The 18,814-nt window shown below is 52.2% G+C and overlaps 1 protein-coding gene across 1 annotated transcript in view; it reads left to right on the forward strand.

Annotated features, from left to right (window-relative positions):
• PIK3R3 (phosphoinositide-3-kinase regulatory subunit 3) overlaps nt 1-18,814 on the forward strand; it is a 353,625-nt gene that overhangs the window by 144,835 nt on the left and 189,976 nt on the right. Inside the window, exon 5 of the mRNA XM_074961824.1 lies at nt 9,423-9,554. Within this exon, the coding sequence (XP_074817925.1) occupies nt 9,423-9,554 (132 nt within the window). The remainder of the gene's footprint in view (nt 1-9,422; nt 9,555-18,814) is intronic.

Here is an 18,814-nt window from a genome sequence, read left to right on the forward strand (position 1 = left end):
ATTTCATGACAAGCTCTTCAGTCTAGCAGAGAAAGCTATAACAGGATCCAATGGCTGGAAGTTCAAGCTATGCAAAATCAGCCTGGAAATAAGGTGTAAATTTTAAACAGTGCGGGTAATTAACCAGTGGAACAATTTACCAAGGGCTGTGGGGGATTCTCCATCACTGACAATTTTTCAAGGAAGATTGGATGGTTTTCTCAAAGCTCCGCTCTGGGAGTTATTTTGGGCAGTTCTCTGGCCTGTGTTATACAGGGGGTCGGACTAGCTGATCACAATGGTCCCTGCTGGCCTTGGAATCTGTGAATCTATGCAAACATGAGCCCTCCTCTGTGTCGCAATTTGCCACTGCTGGGATATTAAGGGACTGTTTTGGTTTTGCTAGTCAAATCACAGGTAAAATGAGACCCTAGCCACTCTTGGTTCAGACGAGGTAGAGAAATTATGGTGAGTGTGAGTTCAACTGAGAAAATTAGAGCTTGTGCACAAAATGACTACCCAGAGCAGGAGGATAAATAATTGCCACCCATTATTCCAGCATCAGGAGACCTGGTCAAAATAGCTGCTTAGAGCCGAGGGAGGCATAATTGCTACCTAGTCCCGGTCTCATGGAAAGACAAAGATCCATTCACTACAGGTGCCCTCCCCATCCCCCCGCATGAGAGGGTTTAACTATACAGAGGATTTACAGGAATATAACCTGACTTGCTCTTCCCAGGGTCTGGCTAAGAGAGCGAGTGAGTCTAGAGAAACCGGGAGTCGGTGGCTCTGCAGAGAACGTTTGAATCTAAATGGGCACGAGAGGAGGTCGTGTGATGCAGTGGGAAGGGAGTTGGACTGGGAGTCAGGAGGTCTGGCTTCTATTCCTAGCTCTGCCACTGGCTGCTGGGTGTCCTTGAGCAAATCACTTTGCTAAAGTTCTGCTTCCCCTTTGGCTGTCCCTGGCAAGCTCTTTGGGGGAGGGGCTGCCTCTCACCAGATGTGTCTGTAAAACACCCAGCATCGCAGGGTGCCGGCTCTCACGTGGGCACCCCTGGGACATTAGTAAAGAGACTGGTCCCACCCAGCTGCTTTCAGCACAGTGTCAGTTACACGGCAGCTGGAGCAGTGGTTCCCAGCTGGGCTAGACATAGGCACAGTAGCTCCGATTGAGCTAGCATGCTAAAAATAGAAGTGTCACCTCGGCGAGGCAGGCAACAGGACGGGCTAGCCCCCCGAGTACACATGTGGAGTGCTGGGTAGGGTTGTACTTGGGGCGGGTAGCGCATCCCGCTGCTTCTGTTTGTAGCATGTTAGCTCGATCCAAGCGACGTCTGTGCGAGATGGAAATTACACCTCTGGCTCGAGTAGAGATGTCCCCTTAGACTTTGAGGAGTGGCCGTTTGGCCATCAGCTGGATGGCTGGCACAGGTCTGTGTTGTTACATGCGGGATGACTCATTCCATGTAGTCTGGGCCGCACTGGGGAGAGGTTCTTTACTATGGAAGAAGAACTCTGAGGACTTAAATCTCTCCCGGCTGCATCTGTAAGATGGGGATAATAATACCTTGTCTGCCAGGAGCCTGGAAGGGCTTAGTTATTATTTGTACAGTGCTTAGAGATCCTCGGATCAAAGGGGCGATACAAGCAGAGCATATTTTAAATTTTGATCTTTAGCTGCCCCCTGGGAAGCGTTCGTGCTTCAACACAAAAAGGTGCCACAATAGTGTCTTAAGAAGGGCAGGGAGAAAAAAAAACAGCAATTTCCTTGTCTCTCTTGCTTGCTCATTAGGTTTCTCTCCTCTGCTCTGCCCTTTGTAGATGCACTAGGAGCTGAGAGTTAACAAGCTTCGCAATAAACTCTGGCCTCCTAGACAGCCTCTATTAAGATGGGCGAAAAATGGCTCCTTTGTTCAGAGCTCTCATCAGAGAGTCGAGTCTCTGTCTTTAAACACCTCTGCCTAGCTCGTCTCCCCTCATGAAAACAGACAATGACAAATGGCATTAGATCGAAGCAGAGAAATATGCCCACAATGGCTCGGACAAGCCATAGAGGTCCTCCTTAACTGCGTCTGCCCGGTCTGCTCCCACGTCTCTGGGTGAATGTAGAGCCCCACAGAACCATTAACAGTGTCTCCACATGGTGTCGCTGTTCAGATTCAAACTTCAGGGGGGCTCAGCGCCTGGGTTTTCATGATACAAATGGGGGATATTTGGGAAGCTGGGGTCAAGGCCCCGAGTCAAAGTTCCCCCAAGTTGTGATGTACTCAGGGCTGGGGTTTTGGATGGGGTTCAGCGCCTGGGTCCCCACTTGTATCGAACATGCAGTCCCCTGATTTGCAGGCACATGGGATGCTTCTCCTACCCCCAAAGAGAGCAGCGCAGGAACCAGAATTTCCATTTCATGGGACGTTCCAACATTTTGACATTTGTTTTTTGTCATGGAATCAAGTTTCAAATTTCAGGAGTTTTCCGTGAAGTGAATGTAGGGGGTGGAGGGGAAGTGAATGTGGGGGGATAAGGGGGAAGTGAATTTTGATGGTGGGGAGGGGAAGTGCCATTTCAGGTCATTCAAAACGTTTGGTTTCAATTTTTTAAATGTTTTATTGTACGGTTTCCCCTTTTCGACCTGAGCAGCTAGTCAGAGTTCAGGGCCCTGGGGATGTTCCAGCTGGAAACATAAACTGATGGTGGCTGGGATTTTCTTGGATGCAGTCTTATTTACAAGGAAGGAACAAAACTCTACATCTCTGAACATAGAAGGACCCAAGAACAAAAGGAGCAGTTTCCGAGCTAACATCCCCCATAATTTTTTAGCCAACATCAGACCTAAAAATGCTCCCTGGCTTTTTCCAAGGTCACACTGGGTTTACAGGCTGCTGCTTGGCTTCCTTGCCTCTCCATCTCTCTGTTCTTATCTGTTCCCAGTTTCTCTCTCTCTCTCTCTCTCTCTCTCTCTGTCACACACACACACACACACACACACACACACACACACACCCTCCCTACCCAAAACAATACTCAGCCAAAAGCTCCTGGATGGGTTCACATACACCTTTTGTTTTAGATGGGGGCTTATGCTTACAGTTACGTTAATTAAAGGGCAAATTCACACCTATCAATCTCAATCTGATTTTAATTCAACCCATAACAAGGTTCTCACAGCTTGTAACAATATTATAATTTATAATAAAAAAGCAAAATGCAATGCCAAAGGAAGAATCAGAGAAGATTAGGGTTGGAAGAGACCTCAGGAGGTATCCAGTCCAACCCCCAGCTCAAAGCAGGACCAACACCAACTAAATCATCCCAGCCAGGGCTTTGTCAAGCCAGGCCTTGAAAACCTCTAAGGATGGAGATTCCACCACCTCCCTAGGTAACCCGTTCCAGTGCTTCACCACCCTCCTAGTGAAATAGTGTTTCCTAATATCCAACCTAGACCTCCCCCACTGCAACTTGAGACCATTGCTCCTTGTTCGGTCATCTGCCACCACTGAGAACAGCCGAGCTCCATCCTCTTTGGATCCCCCCTTCAGGTAGTTGAAGGCTGCTATCAAATCCCCCCTCACTCTTCTCTTCTGAAGACTAAACAAGCCCCGTTCCCTCAGCCTCTCCTCGTAAATGATGTGCCCCAGATGCCTGATCATTTTCATTGCCCTCCGCTGGACTCTCTCCAATTTGTCCACATCCTTTCTGTAGTGGAGGTGCAAATACCCATCACATGACACCAGTGGGACCCCAAAACAGCTACCACCGTCCAGTGCATTCAATTAATAACACATGCAGGGTTTCTGTGTGCAGATCTGTGTACTAAGATGGCAGTAGAAGCACTACTAAGGGTTATTACCATGGCATTGTAGCTGGTACATTTCCATTTCTTCCAATCGTCGCAATCTTAGGGAAAATCACCGTGCAATGCCCCAGCCTTTTGCTCCTGGGAATGGAGCTCAAACCCAGCATACGCCTTGCTCTGTGTCACACTTGGCCAAGGCAGGTTGCTGCCCAAGGCTGACTTCATGACAAGTCTGTTTTCTCACAGACCTCGCCGCTGGGTTTGAACCTGCCATTCCCCCGGGGGCGTCGCTCCGAGGTTCATGGTCAGGCTTGTGGTCAGCACTGACTATGAGGTAGTGTCTCCAATTGCTGGGTTGGAGGTTTCGCCTCTGGCATTGTTCAGTGTGGTTTTCTATCTGGTCACAAGCCAAGTGTGAAGTGAAGGCCTCTTTTGTCTCCTGTAAATAAGGGACCGGCCAGGGTTTTCTTTCAAGTGCCTCACAGTGGCCCTTTATAGAAGAAGCCAGTACGGGGCACTCGTACCACTGACCAAAACGTGACCTGGAGCCTACACCAAAGCTTTGTCGAGGCTCAGTGAAAGTGGGGGTCACTTCTTCCCGTTATGTGAGGGGAAGGTGGGAGGACTAGTGCCGCAGATGGCTGGGTCGGCTGCCTGCCATCCTGAGGGCCAGGAAAACACCAGCTACAGTGGACTAGTGTTTGCAATGGAACTGAAGTCCCAGGCCCAGCTGGTGAGCGGCCTGAAGGGCTGGATCTCAGTTCCCCGACTTGGGGAATGAACCGCGGGCCAAGTTGTGGGTTCGACTCCCGCAGCGCAACAGGGTAAGAGAGTCCTAGCGTAGCTCCTGACTCTAGTTAGGGGCCAGGTTATGGATAATTCCACCTCAGGTTAGGTTGGGTTTTCTTGGTCTTTGTCGTAACTCCTCTTCTGAGTCTTTCGAGCTCCGCTCATTTCTTTATTTTCCTGCTCACATCTGAAGATAGCCCCTCTCCCGTCGCAACTGCCCTTAATCTTTGTATCTGCCCCTGGAAAGCCTCTAAAGAGGGATCAAGGAAGATGACCCACCAGGAGTGGCAGAAGGTCCCTAAAAGTGGGGGGGAGGAGCACTGGCACCCAAATTGTGACCCCATCCCTGCACAGCCCCTTCTCCCTGAGGCCCTGCCCCCGCACTGCCCCTTCCCCCCGAGGCCCTACTCCCGTGCCACCCCTTCCCCCAAGGCCTGGCCCCCCGCTCACTCCTCTCCACCCCCTCGCCCCCGTCGCGCCCCCTTACAGCTGTAAAAAAGTAGGAGGGCCATGGCCCCCTGACCCTCCCTTCCAGTGCCCCTGTGGCCCAAAGCCCCAGAGCTCGGTTGACACTGGTTTGACATCCCCTCAGCTCCACTAAGCTCAGCAGAGTCACTCCTGATTTGTATGAGGCTACGTGAACCAGAGTCAGGCCCTAACGCTGAAAACAAGGACGTAAAGGGATAACTGCAGCTACTGCGCTCTCTGTTGAAAGAGCGATCCCCGGTTTGCATTGTGTCTGGCCCTCTGGGTGGGAGTTAACGCTCTCCCCGGTGGATTTACTGCCCTATTTTCAGGCCAGGTTTTAGACAGACAAATTGACACCCAGGCAATGAGTCCTGTGGCATATTAAGTTTCCTGCATGAACAATTTTTGTGTTTCCACCCCCCACCCCATTGCGGGTCTTTGTCGCACAAAGGGGCCTTGGCAGGTTCAGAGGTACAAGTGGCCCCTCTACCAGCCTGTACACGAGTCTGGTAGCTCCCAAGAGCTGTCGAGGCCAGTTAAGGCTGCTTCCGGGGAAAACTGGCGTTCTTTACTGGTGCAACACCTACCCTGTGCTCAGCATGACCCAATAGTTACAGTCCCTGCCATGAATATCTTCAGTCTCAGCTAGGAAGTGGAGGAGCTGGGGTTGCATCAGGAAGCCCCTGTTGGGTTATAATTTGGTGGTGGCGTGTTGACGTCTAGTGAGCATCACGGAAGAAGAAGGGTGGAGGTTGGGTGAACTCTAACGGGGACGTTCTGTGCAGGGACAGCCCGGAGAAAGGAGCGGAGACGGGAGTGGGAGAAGGACACAAACAGACACCGGAGGTGGGGGTGTTGGCAGAGCGGCGGTGGCGGGCAGCAGGAGCTTTGTCTGATGTGATCCTGGGAGCAGGGCAAGCTTCGTTGTGTGGATTGTCCCGGAGGTGTCACTCTTGTGCAGAGGATGGTGCTCATTCCCGGATTAGTTCCGTGTCTACACTCGCACGGCTTTGCTGGTCGAGTCACACCAGTGTAGCTACACCAGCAAACCCTTCTAGCGGAGATGCAGTTTATACCAGAAAAGAGGTCTCTTGTCATTGTAGCTTATACCATTTCCCCAGACACAATAAGCGATCCCAGCAAAAGGTCTTTGTCCGGTAGCACTGCACCTACACTAGAGACTTGGCCAGCATGGCAGTGCCAGCTAGGGTGGTGGGGTTTTTTCACTTCTAACCACTATAGCTATGGCATAGACCTGCATCATGCCACATATCCGTGGGCGGCTGTTCTGCAAATACAGCAAAGGCCTTTGGCGAGGACGGTGGGGCAAAGTCAAGGGCCCGGCACGCGCTCCATACTCCTAGGAGGACAGCAGCTGGCTTTCTGCTGGGACACTCAGGAGCATCTCCATTCGCAGTGGAGTCACCAGCGTCAAAGGGTTTCAGCCAGAGCTGCCTTTACTCACACCGCCACGCGCGAAGTGAGAAACGCACCGTGACTTTTATCCAGAATGGTCAAGTGTTTCCAGTTGTCCTTCTCTGCTGGAACTCAGGGAAGGCGGACAGGACAAAGGGAGTGGAGGGATAGCTCAGTGGTTTGACCATTGGCCTGCTAAACCCAGGGTTGTGAGTTCAATCCTTGAGGGGGCCATTTAGGGATCGGGGGCAAAAATTGGGGATTGGTCCTGCTTTGAGCAGGGGGTTGGACTAGATGGCCTCCTGAGGTCCCTTCCAACCCTGATAGTCTATGAGTGTACTTAAGTGGTTAGAAAAGAGGACTGGGAGACAGGACTCCCGTGTTTCCTTTCTTGGCCTGTGAACTTGGGTCAAGTCACTTTAACCGCTCTGGGCCTCAGTTTCCCCATCGGCGAAATCAAGGCTTTTGGCCAAAGAGCACACAACGGAGATGAAATCAGCGTTTGGTGTAAGTGAGTCGTTGGTGCAAAGACTCACTGGGATGGGCCAAGTGCATCTTGTGTGTCAGTCTGCGGGGCTGAACGGAGTCACATTAGCAGTAAATGTTCCCTGGTAACACTGCACAGTCCCAAAGTCTGCTGGGTATTTTCCCTGAGAGGCCTTAAAACACGGAAATGCTCATCCCGGTGCTGGGGATGCGGCGTCCGTGCTGACACTTAACCCAGCAAATTAGCAGAGGGCTCAGTCTGTGGTACTAATAATTACCAGGAGTTATTAATACCACCCAGGCTCACAGTCACTGCTGATCTTTCCCAGTCACCTTGGCCCGTACTCATGTAAACAGCTGTCACGATGGCCCCGTCAGCCCGGCCTCTGGCACGCAGTGCAATGGAGAGGGGACCGAGCAACTGCGTCTTTCTAAGCAGCTGGATGACACGGTGACCCAGGTCTGGACACAAAAGCCAGCCCCAAGCTGCGGGGGAGAGGGGGCTTGGCAGCCATCCAGGGACCTGTGCAAAGGAGTTCCAGCCTGGGAAGGGAGCGAAGCTGCCCCGGTCGGCAGGACGGGCTGCTCTCTTTTAGGGGTGGCTCTGGCGCCTGTTGGGAGATGCAGCAGAGCGTTGCTGTGATTGAACGGAGCTAGAATGACACATGTCTGTCCCCAGCTGGACTGGACAGAGCCCTTCCCCAGCCGGCAGCCCCTGCAGCATGAGGCTCGCTTTGATGAGGGATTTCAGCGAGTGGACCCAAGCAGTTCTGTAGTCTCTGGCACCGTCCACTGCCTTTGCAAGGTAGTCCAGAGACGGCCCAGGAAGCAGAATCCTCTCTGCACAGATATCACCCCCGCTCTCCTGCCACCGAGCTCTGCTACAGTCCCTGGTCGAAGGCTTCCTGAGCCATTCTGCTGGCTGCTAAGCCTGGCCCTGGAGCACTTTGGACTGTGGTCCCTGAAACTGAGCAGGGCCGGGGCTGGCCGGCAGAACCAATGGGGAAAATCGACAAACCCACTTTCTGCCGGAAACCGCGGCTCGGTCAAACCCGAAACCCATCAGGACGTTGCGTCGATTTCAGTGACATTTCAATTCAGATAAAAACTGGGGAAAGGCGCATTCGGACAGGGTCCAAACAGGCCGGTTCGAATGAACCATTTCAGTGGCTCGGTTTGGAACGACTCTTGGTTCCGTTTTTTATTTTGTGCTGTATTACATACGGTGAAACATCAAAAGTCCAAATCAACACAAAACATTTGATTTTTTATTTTTTTTGGTCAAAACAAAACATTTTGATTAACCCGATTTCCCCCTCCTCCACCAAGCTCCCCCGGCCAGAGCTTGGCTGGGAGACCTCCAAGGAAAACCCACGATGCAAGAGTTCTAGGGATTTATTTTTTGGTTGCTCTTTCCGCAGAACAGGTGGTGAAGTATGTCCCTGCATAGCGCTGCTGAGTGGGCCACTCCAGGGCCCTTGTGCTTGTTAAAAATCCTACTGGACTTGTCCCAGCACTGACACAAGTATCCTAGACAAATTCCATTTTGGGTGATTCCATTCTGCCTCCACTGTGCTTCCTACTGGATATGGCATCCTTCACTTCCTTATAGTGTTACTTTGTGCATTTATACACTGCCGTGCCCCACTCCAGAGGCAGCTGCATTTCGGTGGTTCCTGTATGTGTCATTTGAAAAGTGATTTGGGAGGATGTCTCTGTTATCAAATCAATCCAAACTTCTGAGCCATTCAATTCAGAACTCAATTTCAGCGCGTAACACCCCGGTGGTAATTCAGCAGCTACTCTTCTTTTCAAAGGGGCACGTTTGAGGACACAGGGAAAATAATTGGCTGTCCCATGGTTTGTGATGTGCTTGTCTCTTCCAATTGCCAGTGTTTACTTTTAGGCAGGTTATGGGCTTCTCTCTGAGGAGGAAGAATCAGCTTTCATTGATGGTGTTTTGTTTTGCTTTGAATTGTTTTCCATGAATTACAGCATATTGAAAACTGACCTTCTCCTTCAGAGCATCGTTGTGGGTCCATGCCCCGTTGTGCTAGGCACTGTACAGCTATGCCGTATGAGAGCATCCCGTCCTCAAAGAGCTTTCAGGCGAAACAGGCGAGATATAAGGGGAGAAGGGCTAGGCCCATTGAAGCCAATGGGAGTTTTGCCACTGATGACAGTGGGTCAGGATTTCTCCCAACAGCTGGATGAGACCAAAAAGGCCTTGGCAGGGGCGGAGTAGGATGGGGTAGCAAAATATAATAGGATGCTTTAGCCCAGGCCAGCCGTGAGTACCTTTGTTGTCTCCAGTGATTGCCGTGCGTATCTTAGGAGAACCTATTCTCAAACATGAGGATTGGTCAGTTTCAGCCTCAGTGCGGGATCCCTCCAGGCAGTGAAGGGTTTTGCTCTGGGGCAGACATTTCCCCCCAGCTCGTCTGTATCTTTGGCCTATGGGAGTGACGTTCTTCCTCCGCTCCCCTTCCAGATGCAGCAGCTGTAGACATGGACCCGTTTGATGGGCAGACGTTGGCTGAGGCACTGAAGTGGTACCTCCACGAGCTCCCATGCCCTGTGATCCACCCAGCAATATACAACGAATTAATCTACACTGCTCAAGGTAATCACCCCATTTGCTTTGCCTGGCTGCTTTATGGGTGGTGGGGTTCTTCGAGCTTCATCATGGGAAGGCTTGGTAAACGGGTCATCACTGCATCTCGTGATCAGTCGCTGGTACTACTGAATATAACTCGATCTGGAGTGAGCGGTGGGGTCCACATCTGGATCCAGACTGGGCTTAGGTTGAAGGGCTGGAGTTCAGGTGTGTGGTTAAGCCAGACCTAGGGCTCGAATCAGTATCCGATTAGACGGTGTCAGACTTCCTCTAGCTTCTCTAGCGGCGTGTGGATTTCAGGCAAGCATGGGGGAAATCTCATGAGATCCGTTGTTCCCCTGAGAATTCCACTATCCTCCACTGCATCTAATGTCAGTCCCTCTAGTTTAGGATCCCCCCGATCCAGAAGAGTTGGGGTGGGTTTGGATCTGGCGGTTCCCCGAAATGTATAGCAGATTACATCCATGGAGAAAGGGCAGCAATGCGTCTCCAGGTAATGCTCTTCAGGGAGAATTTCCTCCGCAGGTTTCCTTCTCTCTCCTACGCTTGAGAAAAACACAGAGATGTATTTTAATGACCCCAAGAGGTTGGGATAAAGGCTTAATGTCTCGTCCCAAACACAGCGGCACCCCCTCCCATCCCACTGGGCTAATGGATCAGGAAAGATGCCCTCACTGAATCACCCTTGCTTCTACCTTGTGGGCATCTCACAGTTCTTTAGAGGTCTCCCTCTAAAGAGCCTAATAAACCCAGCTGATTGAAGTCAGTCTTGCTTAGCGTGTGATAGCTGAGAAGGATCTGGGATGAGGTGCCGTGGCTGCAGGGCAGGCTGCATTGCCAGGGTTTCCGTCCCAGTAAATTCTCCTGATGTAATCCATCCTCAGCAGTAGAGTTAAGAGGCCCCATCTGAGATCAGGCCCCCCTGGGGCTAGGCACTGCGCATACGCAGAGTGCATGTATCGAGAGCCATGGTAGACAGTCCCTGTCCTGGAGAGGTTATATCGAAAGAGACGAGACAGACAAATGGTGACCAAAAGGGAGTAGTAGTATCCCCGTTTCAAAGGAAGTTCAGGGAAACCAAGTGACTTGCCCAGGGTCACCCTGGAAAAACAAGGAATTGAACCCCGACCACCCGACTCCCATTCGCTTTCCCGTTCCCAGTTACTGCTTTCGTCCTCTGGCCACTCCAGTTTACTTGAGCCGTGGCTTCCTGTTAGCCTACATGCTGAAGAAGCTGAATCTCGAAATGAGCAGAACACATTGCTTCCCCCATCCTCCCTTCCTAACAGGCATCATCAGGCTTTGTCCCTGTCTCCCAGTCCATAATAATCTCTTCAAGCAGCTATTCGTAATGATCCAACTGCCGGGGATGGATGGAGCGCATGGAAACCCCCACCTCAAGTGTTAGATCAAGGTCAAGAAATCGATTGCCATTAAAAGCGACATCCCCGCCGCCCCTCCCTGCCTCATCCATCATTTGTCACGCCGCCGGCGACCTCTCGACCCGCTGGCATGGAAGAGCCTTTAGGAAAGCACACACCTCCCCGGAGCCCGTAGTCCCTGCTGTATCCATCACTGGGATGACATCGGGAGATGGACGCAATTGGCAGGGGCCTGCTGGTAAAACATTAAATAGCCACGGAGAGCCCTTCACCCGAAGAAGCATCGGTTTCTCTTTAGATTCGTTCTTCAGTCCTGGGTGGATGCCCTTCCTTATTGCAGCCAGTCTGTGAAAGAGAATAGACTCTAAGGCAGGTGCAAAGCAGCTACTTGCTATTGGCCTAGCTGCTTAGTTACATGTATCGTTGAGATTTAGAGGTAATAATGGGCCAAATCCACCCCTGCTGTCAGTGGAGTTACCCCAGAGATGACTGTGGTTCACCACTAGCCTTTCGTCCCAAAGGAGCCCAGAGTGCTATACCAACAGAGATCAACAAATTACATCTCTGGATCACTTCGCACACGGCTGAAATGCAGCCACCTCTGGGGCGGGACAGCAGGCAGGCAGAATGCACTCCAGCTTAGGGCAGGAAGCAAACACTGCGCAGCCCTTTAGGAAAGGGCAGTGACAAAACAAGCACCAATCCAAACCACTGCCGTGATTTTGTCTTGTTTCCCTTCTCCGTTGCATCGTCTGTTGCCCAAGGGAGGCCCCAGTGCTGCAAACCCTCCCTCCTGGGACTAGTCCCGTTCAAGTCAGGCGTACAGGCTATTCGCGTAAGGAAGGTGTTTTCGGAATCAGGGCCTCCGACTGTAAACTCGGCAAGGCAGCCACTGAGTGGCCAACCGGCGGCTGGTGTCAGCTGTCGTAGCTCCATTAAAGTCTAGCGAGCTAGGAGAGTTGACACCAGCTCCAGATCTGTGCCTGTACTGCTGAAAAGCTGCAAGAGATCGGCACTGAGAACAGAAATGATCGCTCTAAAACTAACCGGCACAAACCGCGTCCGGCCTGCGCCACCCAAGGCCTCATGGGGACACTTCCAGTAGGATTTTCAGCTGGGTTTCTTTGTTTCCTTTTTAATCTCAATTGAAAAGAAAGGGTTAAAGGAACCTGAAAGCTTATTGAGGAATCAGGCGCATATGGTATCTCCCCCGCCCTTCATCCACCATCCCTGTCCCCAGCACGCAACTCCCTCCCAAACAGCCACACGGACAGCAACGACTTGAGCATTACTAACACTTGCAGCCACTGTAGACGTGCTCCGTCCGGCAGCTTTTCGCAGACATTCAGTAAATGCAAGGAGGCCGATGGTACTGAGTCGACAGGTCAGTGGTTTGGCTGTATGACGGTATGGGGCTAGGTTGGCTGTGTTTTTCTGAGTCTCATGGGTCAATCGAGCCGTCAAGCTGAGAACACGGGAGAGGCCCCCATCAGATGCAGAGCAAAGAGGAAAACTGGCGACGGGGGGAAACTGGGTCTTCCGCTGATGACCCAACTTGTTGCAGAGCGCCCTGTTTGTTGTGCCTGCCTCTGGCTCGATCCTGGGCTCTAGTGGGTGTAGTGTGGAAGGGGTGGGGTCTTGGGTCAGGCCAAAACCAAGACAGGCCATGATGTTCAGCTCTGAATCCGAGCTCCCTCAGAGGCAGAGAGATTTTCAGACCTGCCGAATCAGGTGGGTCATTCCCCAGGAAGGCCTGGGCTCCTCAAACTTCAGGATATCCTGTCCTTCCACAGGGCTAGCCACAAACTCCAGTGCAGAGAATCGCAGGCCCCATGCCAGCTGCTGGAGTGTCTCGGGTGGGCACTGTGCTTCTCAGAGGGACAGGACATGTTCCCCGCTGGCTCAGGGGCTGCTGATGGAGAGGGGGGCATTGCCCTTTCTGGGATATCCAGCACCAGCAGGGGTGCTAGGCCCACTCACTCCTTGCACTCCGGGGGGTGCGAATATACCAGGCCTGCAACTGAGTCCTCAAACAGACACCATAGTCAAGGATGGGGATTGAACCCAGGGACTTCAACACCAGAAATCACAGGCCTCGCCCACTTGCACTAAGGAGGAGCTCTCTCTGCAATGGGGACGTAGCAGGCTGCTATTGTCTGTCGGCCCAGCCACTAAGAGACATGAGCACACCCAGCAGGCCAGTGGAGCGCACAAGGACTGAAAGGCTGCAGCAGCATACTGGGTGAGGGAAGGCTCCTTGCTCCCTTACCCTGGTTTCCCCTCCTGCAGATCCGTGCAGAAACCAGCCCAGCTGAGCTATGTGCACAGAGGAATTCGGGAGTCTGGTGGTGCTTCTACGGCAGGCAGTGGTAGAATTCCTAAATAATCCTCTCCCATGACATGAGTCATAACAAACAAGCTCTCCGCATACCGGGGCTGAGGCATTTCACAATCCCCCAGCATCCGAGTGCTGTTCCTTTGGATTGTGCACCACCGTCAACCAAGCCAAACACCGCGAGTTTCCACCCAGCAGCAAAGAGTCTAAACGCTGCCCTTGGGCAGAGACGTGAAACCACAGCCACTTGTGCCCATCTCCGGTGGTTATCGGGGCAGAAGCAAGAGATCCCTCAGCAGTCCTTGGAAAATACCACTGGGATAAGCCCAACACGCCTTCCCTCAGCGAAGCCAGCTAATGTCCAAGGATGCAAGTGAGCTGAGCCTGCATCGCCGGCATCTAGCCCTTTGCTGAGACGCCTTGAGAGTTACACGCCCTGGAGAAACTAATTCTCTTCTGCCCTAGAAGTAAAGAATAGTCAGGAAAATACAGAGCAGAAGGCCTGGTTAGGATCTGAATCTGGACTTTCTAGTCCATCCCATTGCAGGGGCAGGAGCAAACGTTCGGAAGTGTTCAGAACCAGGACTCTTGGTTAAGGACCTTTTCTCATAGGACTGATCCTCTGCTGGAGTGACACGTGACTGAGCAAGCAGACCTCCTCAGGGCTTGGGTCCTGAGTTCTAATCCCTGAATCCTGAAGTCCTCACTCACTTTTTACTCCTTGAGGCAAAAACTCGCACTGACTTCAGTGCAAGATTTTTCCTGAGCGAAGGCTGATGACTGCAGGATTTACTCCTTAGCAAACGCTTGGCGGGGCAGGCTTGACTTGCTGGCCTCTGGGACGGGTACACGTGTGTCTCCTAAATAACGGCGCCCAGTGACAAAACCAATGGCATGTCTGAGAAATTCACCCTGCGCTGAAGGCAGGAGTGAGGCTCTAACCTTATCTGTCCTGGAAGGAAGCACAAATACAGATGGAAAATGCAGTAAGCCGTGTCCTAACACCACTGCACAGCCCTCGTCTTCTCTCTCGCCCAGAACGGGTGGCATTGCCTCAAATGCCGAAAGGCTCTAGGCGCAGAGCCGGTGTGCCCTGGCCATGCCAGAAGCCCCAGTGGCTGCCAGGTCCCTGAGCTTCAGGCCAAGGAAGAAAGCATTATTACAATATTTTGGCTCGAGTGCCTGGGAAGGTTTTACTGTAATCTAGTCAACTTTTGGCTTTATATGGGCGTAGAAAAACCTCTGCTTTTTAGTTCAGGATGTTGGAAGCCCCTTTCGGTCTCTGCGAGCGTTTTTGGCCTGCATTGGATTGTTACAGGTTAGGTTTTATTTGAATTTTTCATTCAAGCAACCGGCCAAGTGCTTATAACTGGGAAGGTCCAGGCAGGCAGAAATCTTCAGTTCATCCAGCAGCCAGGCTGGGCTCCAAAGACCTTCTAAGTGATTTCTAAGAGAGAGAAAGCAGGGCCAACGCGAAAGAGGAGAATTTCTTCTTTCGCTGCCCCACCAGCGTATCTGAGCACCTTGCACACGGGAGTGAATTTATCCCCACCACACCAGTGTGAGGTAGGGAATTGTTATCCCCAGTTCACAGGTGGGGAACGGAGACACAACATGACTTGTCCCACGTCACGCAGAGTGTGGGATAGAGATGAGAATTGGACCTTGGACTCCCAAATCTCAGTCCAGTCCTCCTCCGCCTCTACTGTAAGGGGACCTTTAGCATGGAAACCCTCACTGTGAGCAGGCAGAGCGAGCTAGCTAGCTGTCTGCGTGGCGAATATTATTTCTATTGTGGTCGCATCTAAAACGTACTGGCTGCTTGCCAAAAGGATAGGAAGACCCGGTCCCTGCCCAGAAGAACTGATAATCCCACGATGGTGTTTCTAAGGGACCTATCAGCTGGGGACCTAAAGCACTCTGGAATCCGTTACCTGGAGCAGCGTGGCTCCGGATGCCCACATGCAGGCCAGGTAGGAGGGTGCTTTAAGCCGTCTCCAAGCAGTGGCTAGGGTGTCCTTCCCCAGCAGTGGAATTTCATGAGCTTATAACAAAAGATTCAGGCTCGGACAGCTTAAAAATGGTGCCTCCAGCCCCCCTCTGAGCACCTTCCCCCTTGTTTTGGGCTGTCTGTGATCTTGTACAATCCAGCCAGCTTGAATTCAACCCTATCCTTTACCCAGGATGGAAAATCTAGACGCGGAGAAAGCCCTATGGGGGTACCGTGGGGAACTGTCTTGTACTGACAGGGGCTGGGCGGGATGACCTCGCAGTGCTTTCCCAGCGTTTGTGCATCACGCCCTTGAGTGCTGTATTAGGATGGGCAAGTGAAGCTGCGTACGAGGATTTAACAAGCAAAGACTTAAAAATCGAAGGGCAAACGTTGCAAGTCTTTGCGGGGGCAGTGTAGCCAAGTGGGCACAGCACTGGGCCTCAGGAGACCTGGGGTCCTATTGCCAGCTCGGCCACTGACCCACTGGGTGACCTTTTGCAGGTCACTTTCCCGCCCCATGCCTCAGTTTCCCCATCTTTAAATGGGGGTAACGATCCTGCCCTCCTCAGTAAAGCGCTGGAAGATCGGCAGATGAACGGCACTAGATAAGAGCTGGAGAGTATCCGTATAGATCCCCTTTTGCTCAGCCCTTACTCCTCAGCGAGTGTTTTGCCTGGCCAAACGCTGAGTCAGGATCTCAGCACTGTCCCTGCAGCTTCCGAAGGCCAGGTGAGCGGAGGAAGTCACACCCCCACGTGGCTGTTGTACCGGATGCTCCGGGGCTGCAACGCCCCATCAACCAGTCGGATCCATCTAGTTCACAGTGCCTTCAGTCTCCCCACTGGCTCTTGCAGTGGGCTGAGTGGCCACGCACACCTCAGACCTGCCTGCTCTGCCCATGAGCATGGCCCCTTGCCGAAGCGTTCGGAGCAGAGCAGCCAGGGAGCTGGCCCTTAGCTCAGGCTATGGAAGCACGTGCTCCGAGCTCCAGAAGGCTAGGGTGACCATCCGTCACATTTTTTAAGGGACAGTCCCATTTTGGGGGACTTTTTCTTAGATTGGTGCCTATTACCCCCCACCCCCAGCCCGTTTTTTTAACAGTTGCTATCTGGTCACCCTACAGAAGGCCCACGGTTTGTTCCCCACAGGCCGGCTCTCTAGAAGGGTCCTGGCCGCCGAAAAGAACTTCCCTCTGCTCAGTGCAAAGCCCTGGGTTATGGCCGTGCTGTGTCTGTTGTCTGGTTTTTCTGGCAGCTCTGTTTCTTGGTGACTGGGGGCGAGTTTATTAACCTGTGGAAGTGGCTCCGAGAGCATCCCGAATCTCCTGTACTGGGGGAGTTACTTAGAGTGATTGTTCCTGGGGGAGGCGATACAGCAGCCGTGGGCCCAGATTCACAAAGCTATTTCAGTGTCTAACTCCCCCTGAAATGAAGGCGAGGTAGGCACCTAAACACCGGGCCTGGCTACGCAAGTGCACGCCTGCGCTGGAAACCACTGAGACCCTCATTCAGCATCTAGGCAGGCAAAGCACCTGCCGGTTAATCTGTTAGGGTTAATGGTAGCAGCCATTGACAGGTGGGGCTTGCGGGGGTAGACGAGGCCAGTGCCAGTTGTGGCTGTTGACCGCCGAGTTCTGGGATGGGGCCAGGTCTCCACGTGGGGCGAGTCAGCTCTCACCGCAACTCCTCTCGGTAGTAATTATCTCTGTTGGCAGAGCAGCCTGGATCGCTTGGCACCAGGCGCCAGCCACCCGTGTGTTTGAATACGGCTGTGTGGAAATGTCTACGCTTAGGAGCAAAGACAGTAGGCTGCTCTTACAGGACGGGGGACTCTATCCTGGGGAGCAGTGACGGACAGCGCTTTGGGGGTTGTGGCGGAGAATCAGCTGAACGTGAGCTCCCGGGGCCAAAAGAGCTAATGCCCCCCTGGGAGGCATAAACAGATGGATCTCGTGTAGGAGCAGAGAGGTGATTTTACCTCTGGATGTGGCGCCGGTGCAATCCTGGGCCCAGTTCTGGTGCCCGCCATTCAAAGAGAACGTAGATGAACTGGAGACGGTAGGGAGAAGAGCCATGACATGATTAAAGGATTAGAAAACCGGCCTTGGAGTGATAGACTCAAGGAGCTTAACAAAGCAAAGGTTAAGGGGTGACTTGCTTAGAGTCTGTAAGTACCCTGCCTCTAAAACAAATATTTGATAACAGGCTCTTCAATCTAGCAAAGAAAGGTCTAGCACGTTCTGGAAGCTGAACCTAGACAAATTCAGATTGGATGTAATGTATACATTTCTAACAGTGAGAGTAATTTACCAATGGAACAATTTACCAAGGATCGTGGTGGATTCTTCATCACTGATGACTGTTGCAATCAAGATGGGATGTTTTTCTAAAAGATCTTCTGTAGGAATTATTTGGGGGCAGGTCTCTGGGCCTGTGCTATGCAGGAAGTCAGCCTAGATGCTCACAGTGGTCCCTTCTGGCCTAGGAATCTATGAATTGATTGACAACCCTGCACATATGCATATCCCCGCAATGCTCTAACATCCATGTCCAGAGCAGATGGCCTTGTGAAAGCTGAACCAGCAAAAGAAAGGAAGCCCGGGGCCATCAATGTAGAGCAGGGGTTCTCAACCCTTTTCTTTCTGAGGCTCCCCCAACACGCTATAAAAACTCCACGGCCCACCCTTGCCACAATAACTGGTTTTCTGCATATACAAGCCAGGGCTGATGTTAGGGGGTAGCAAGCAGGGCAAGTGCCTGGGGCCCCACGCCACACGAAGCTACATTGCTCAGGCTTCGGCTTCAGTTCGCTGATATTCAAAGCCCTGCAGGCCTGTTTTGATTAGAACGAGATATTGGTGATATGAGTCAGATATATACTTGGGGACATCTGATTTATGTACAAAACGTTTATTCTGGGCCCAGATACCTCCGTGTCTGCCCCTCCAGTGAGCTATGTGCTCAAGGAGCTTCCTCTCTCGCTCACACTGACATCTTCTCTGGTTTGCTCTATCTCTAACACACAGTCTGTAACTAGACTCCTAGCTCCTGTCTTTGCAACCAAGGAAACCCCTGTTAATCTGCCTGGGTTAGCCCTAAGCTGCCATGTGGCCGATTGTCGTGGGTGATCACCACCCTTTTCTGTAGCTGTTTTTACTGCATAAAGGGGCTTGACTGCACCTTCTGTTGAGCCTGAAAGAGGCTGCTTGGCCCCCATTGGCTTTAACAAGGTCTGTGATTGTCTTTGGATCTGAGGCTAAGGGCTTGTCTACGCTGACACGAGGGGATCTCCAGTCAACAGTATGCAAGCACCTCACAGTCTTTACAGGACTTATCCTCACACACCCCTGGGAGGCAGGGCAGGGCTGTGATCTGCATTGTATGGGGGAAACTGAGGCACAGAGAGGCTACATGACTTGCCCAAGGACATGCAGGGAGGCTGCAACAGAGCAGAGAATCGAACTCCACTCTTCAGTTTGCACGCTAACCCCTGCCCCATGCTGCCTCGCCGTGTGCCCTGGGCGGTCTGACTGGTCACTTGGCACCTTCCACCCACT

The sequence above is a fragment of the Natator depressus genome, chromosome 8 (genome assembly GCF_965152275.1).
Source record: "Natator depressus isolate rNatDep1 chromosome 8, rNatDep2.hap1, whole genome shotgun sequence".
NCBI lineage: Eukaryota > Metazoa > Chordata > Testudines > Cheloniidae > Natator > Natator depressus.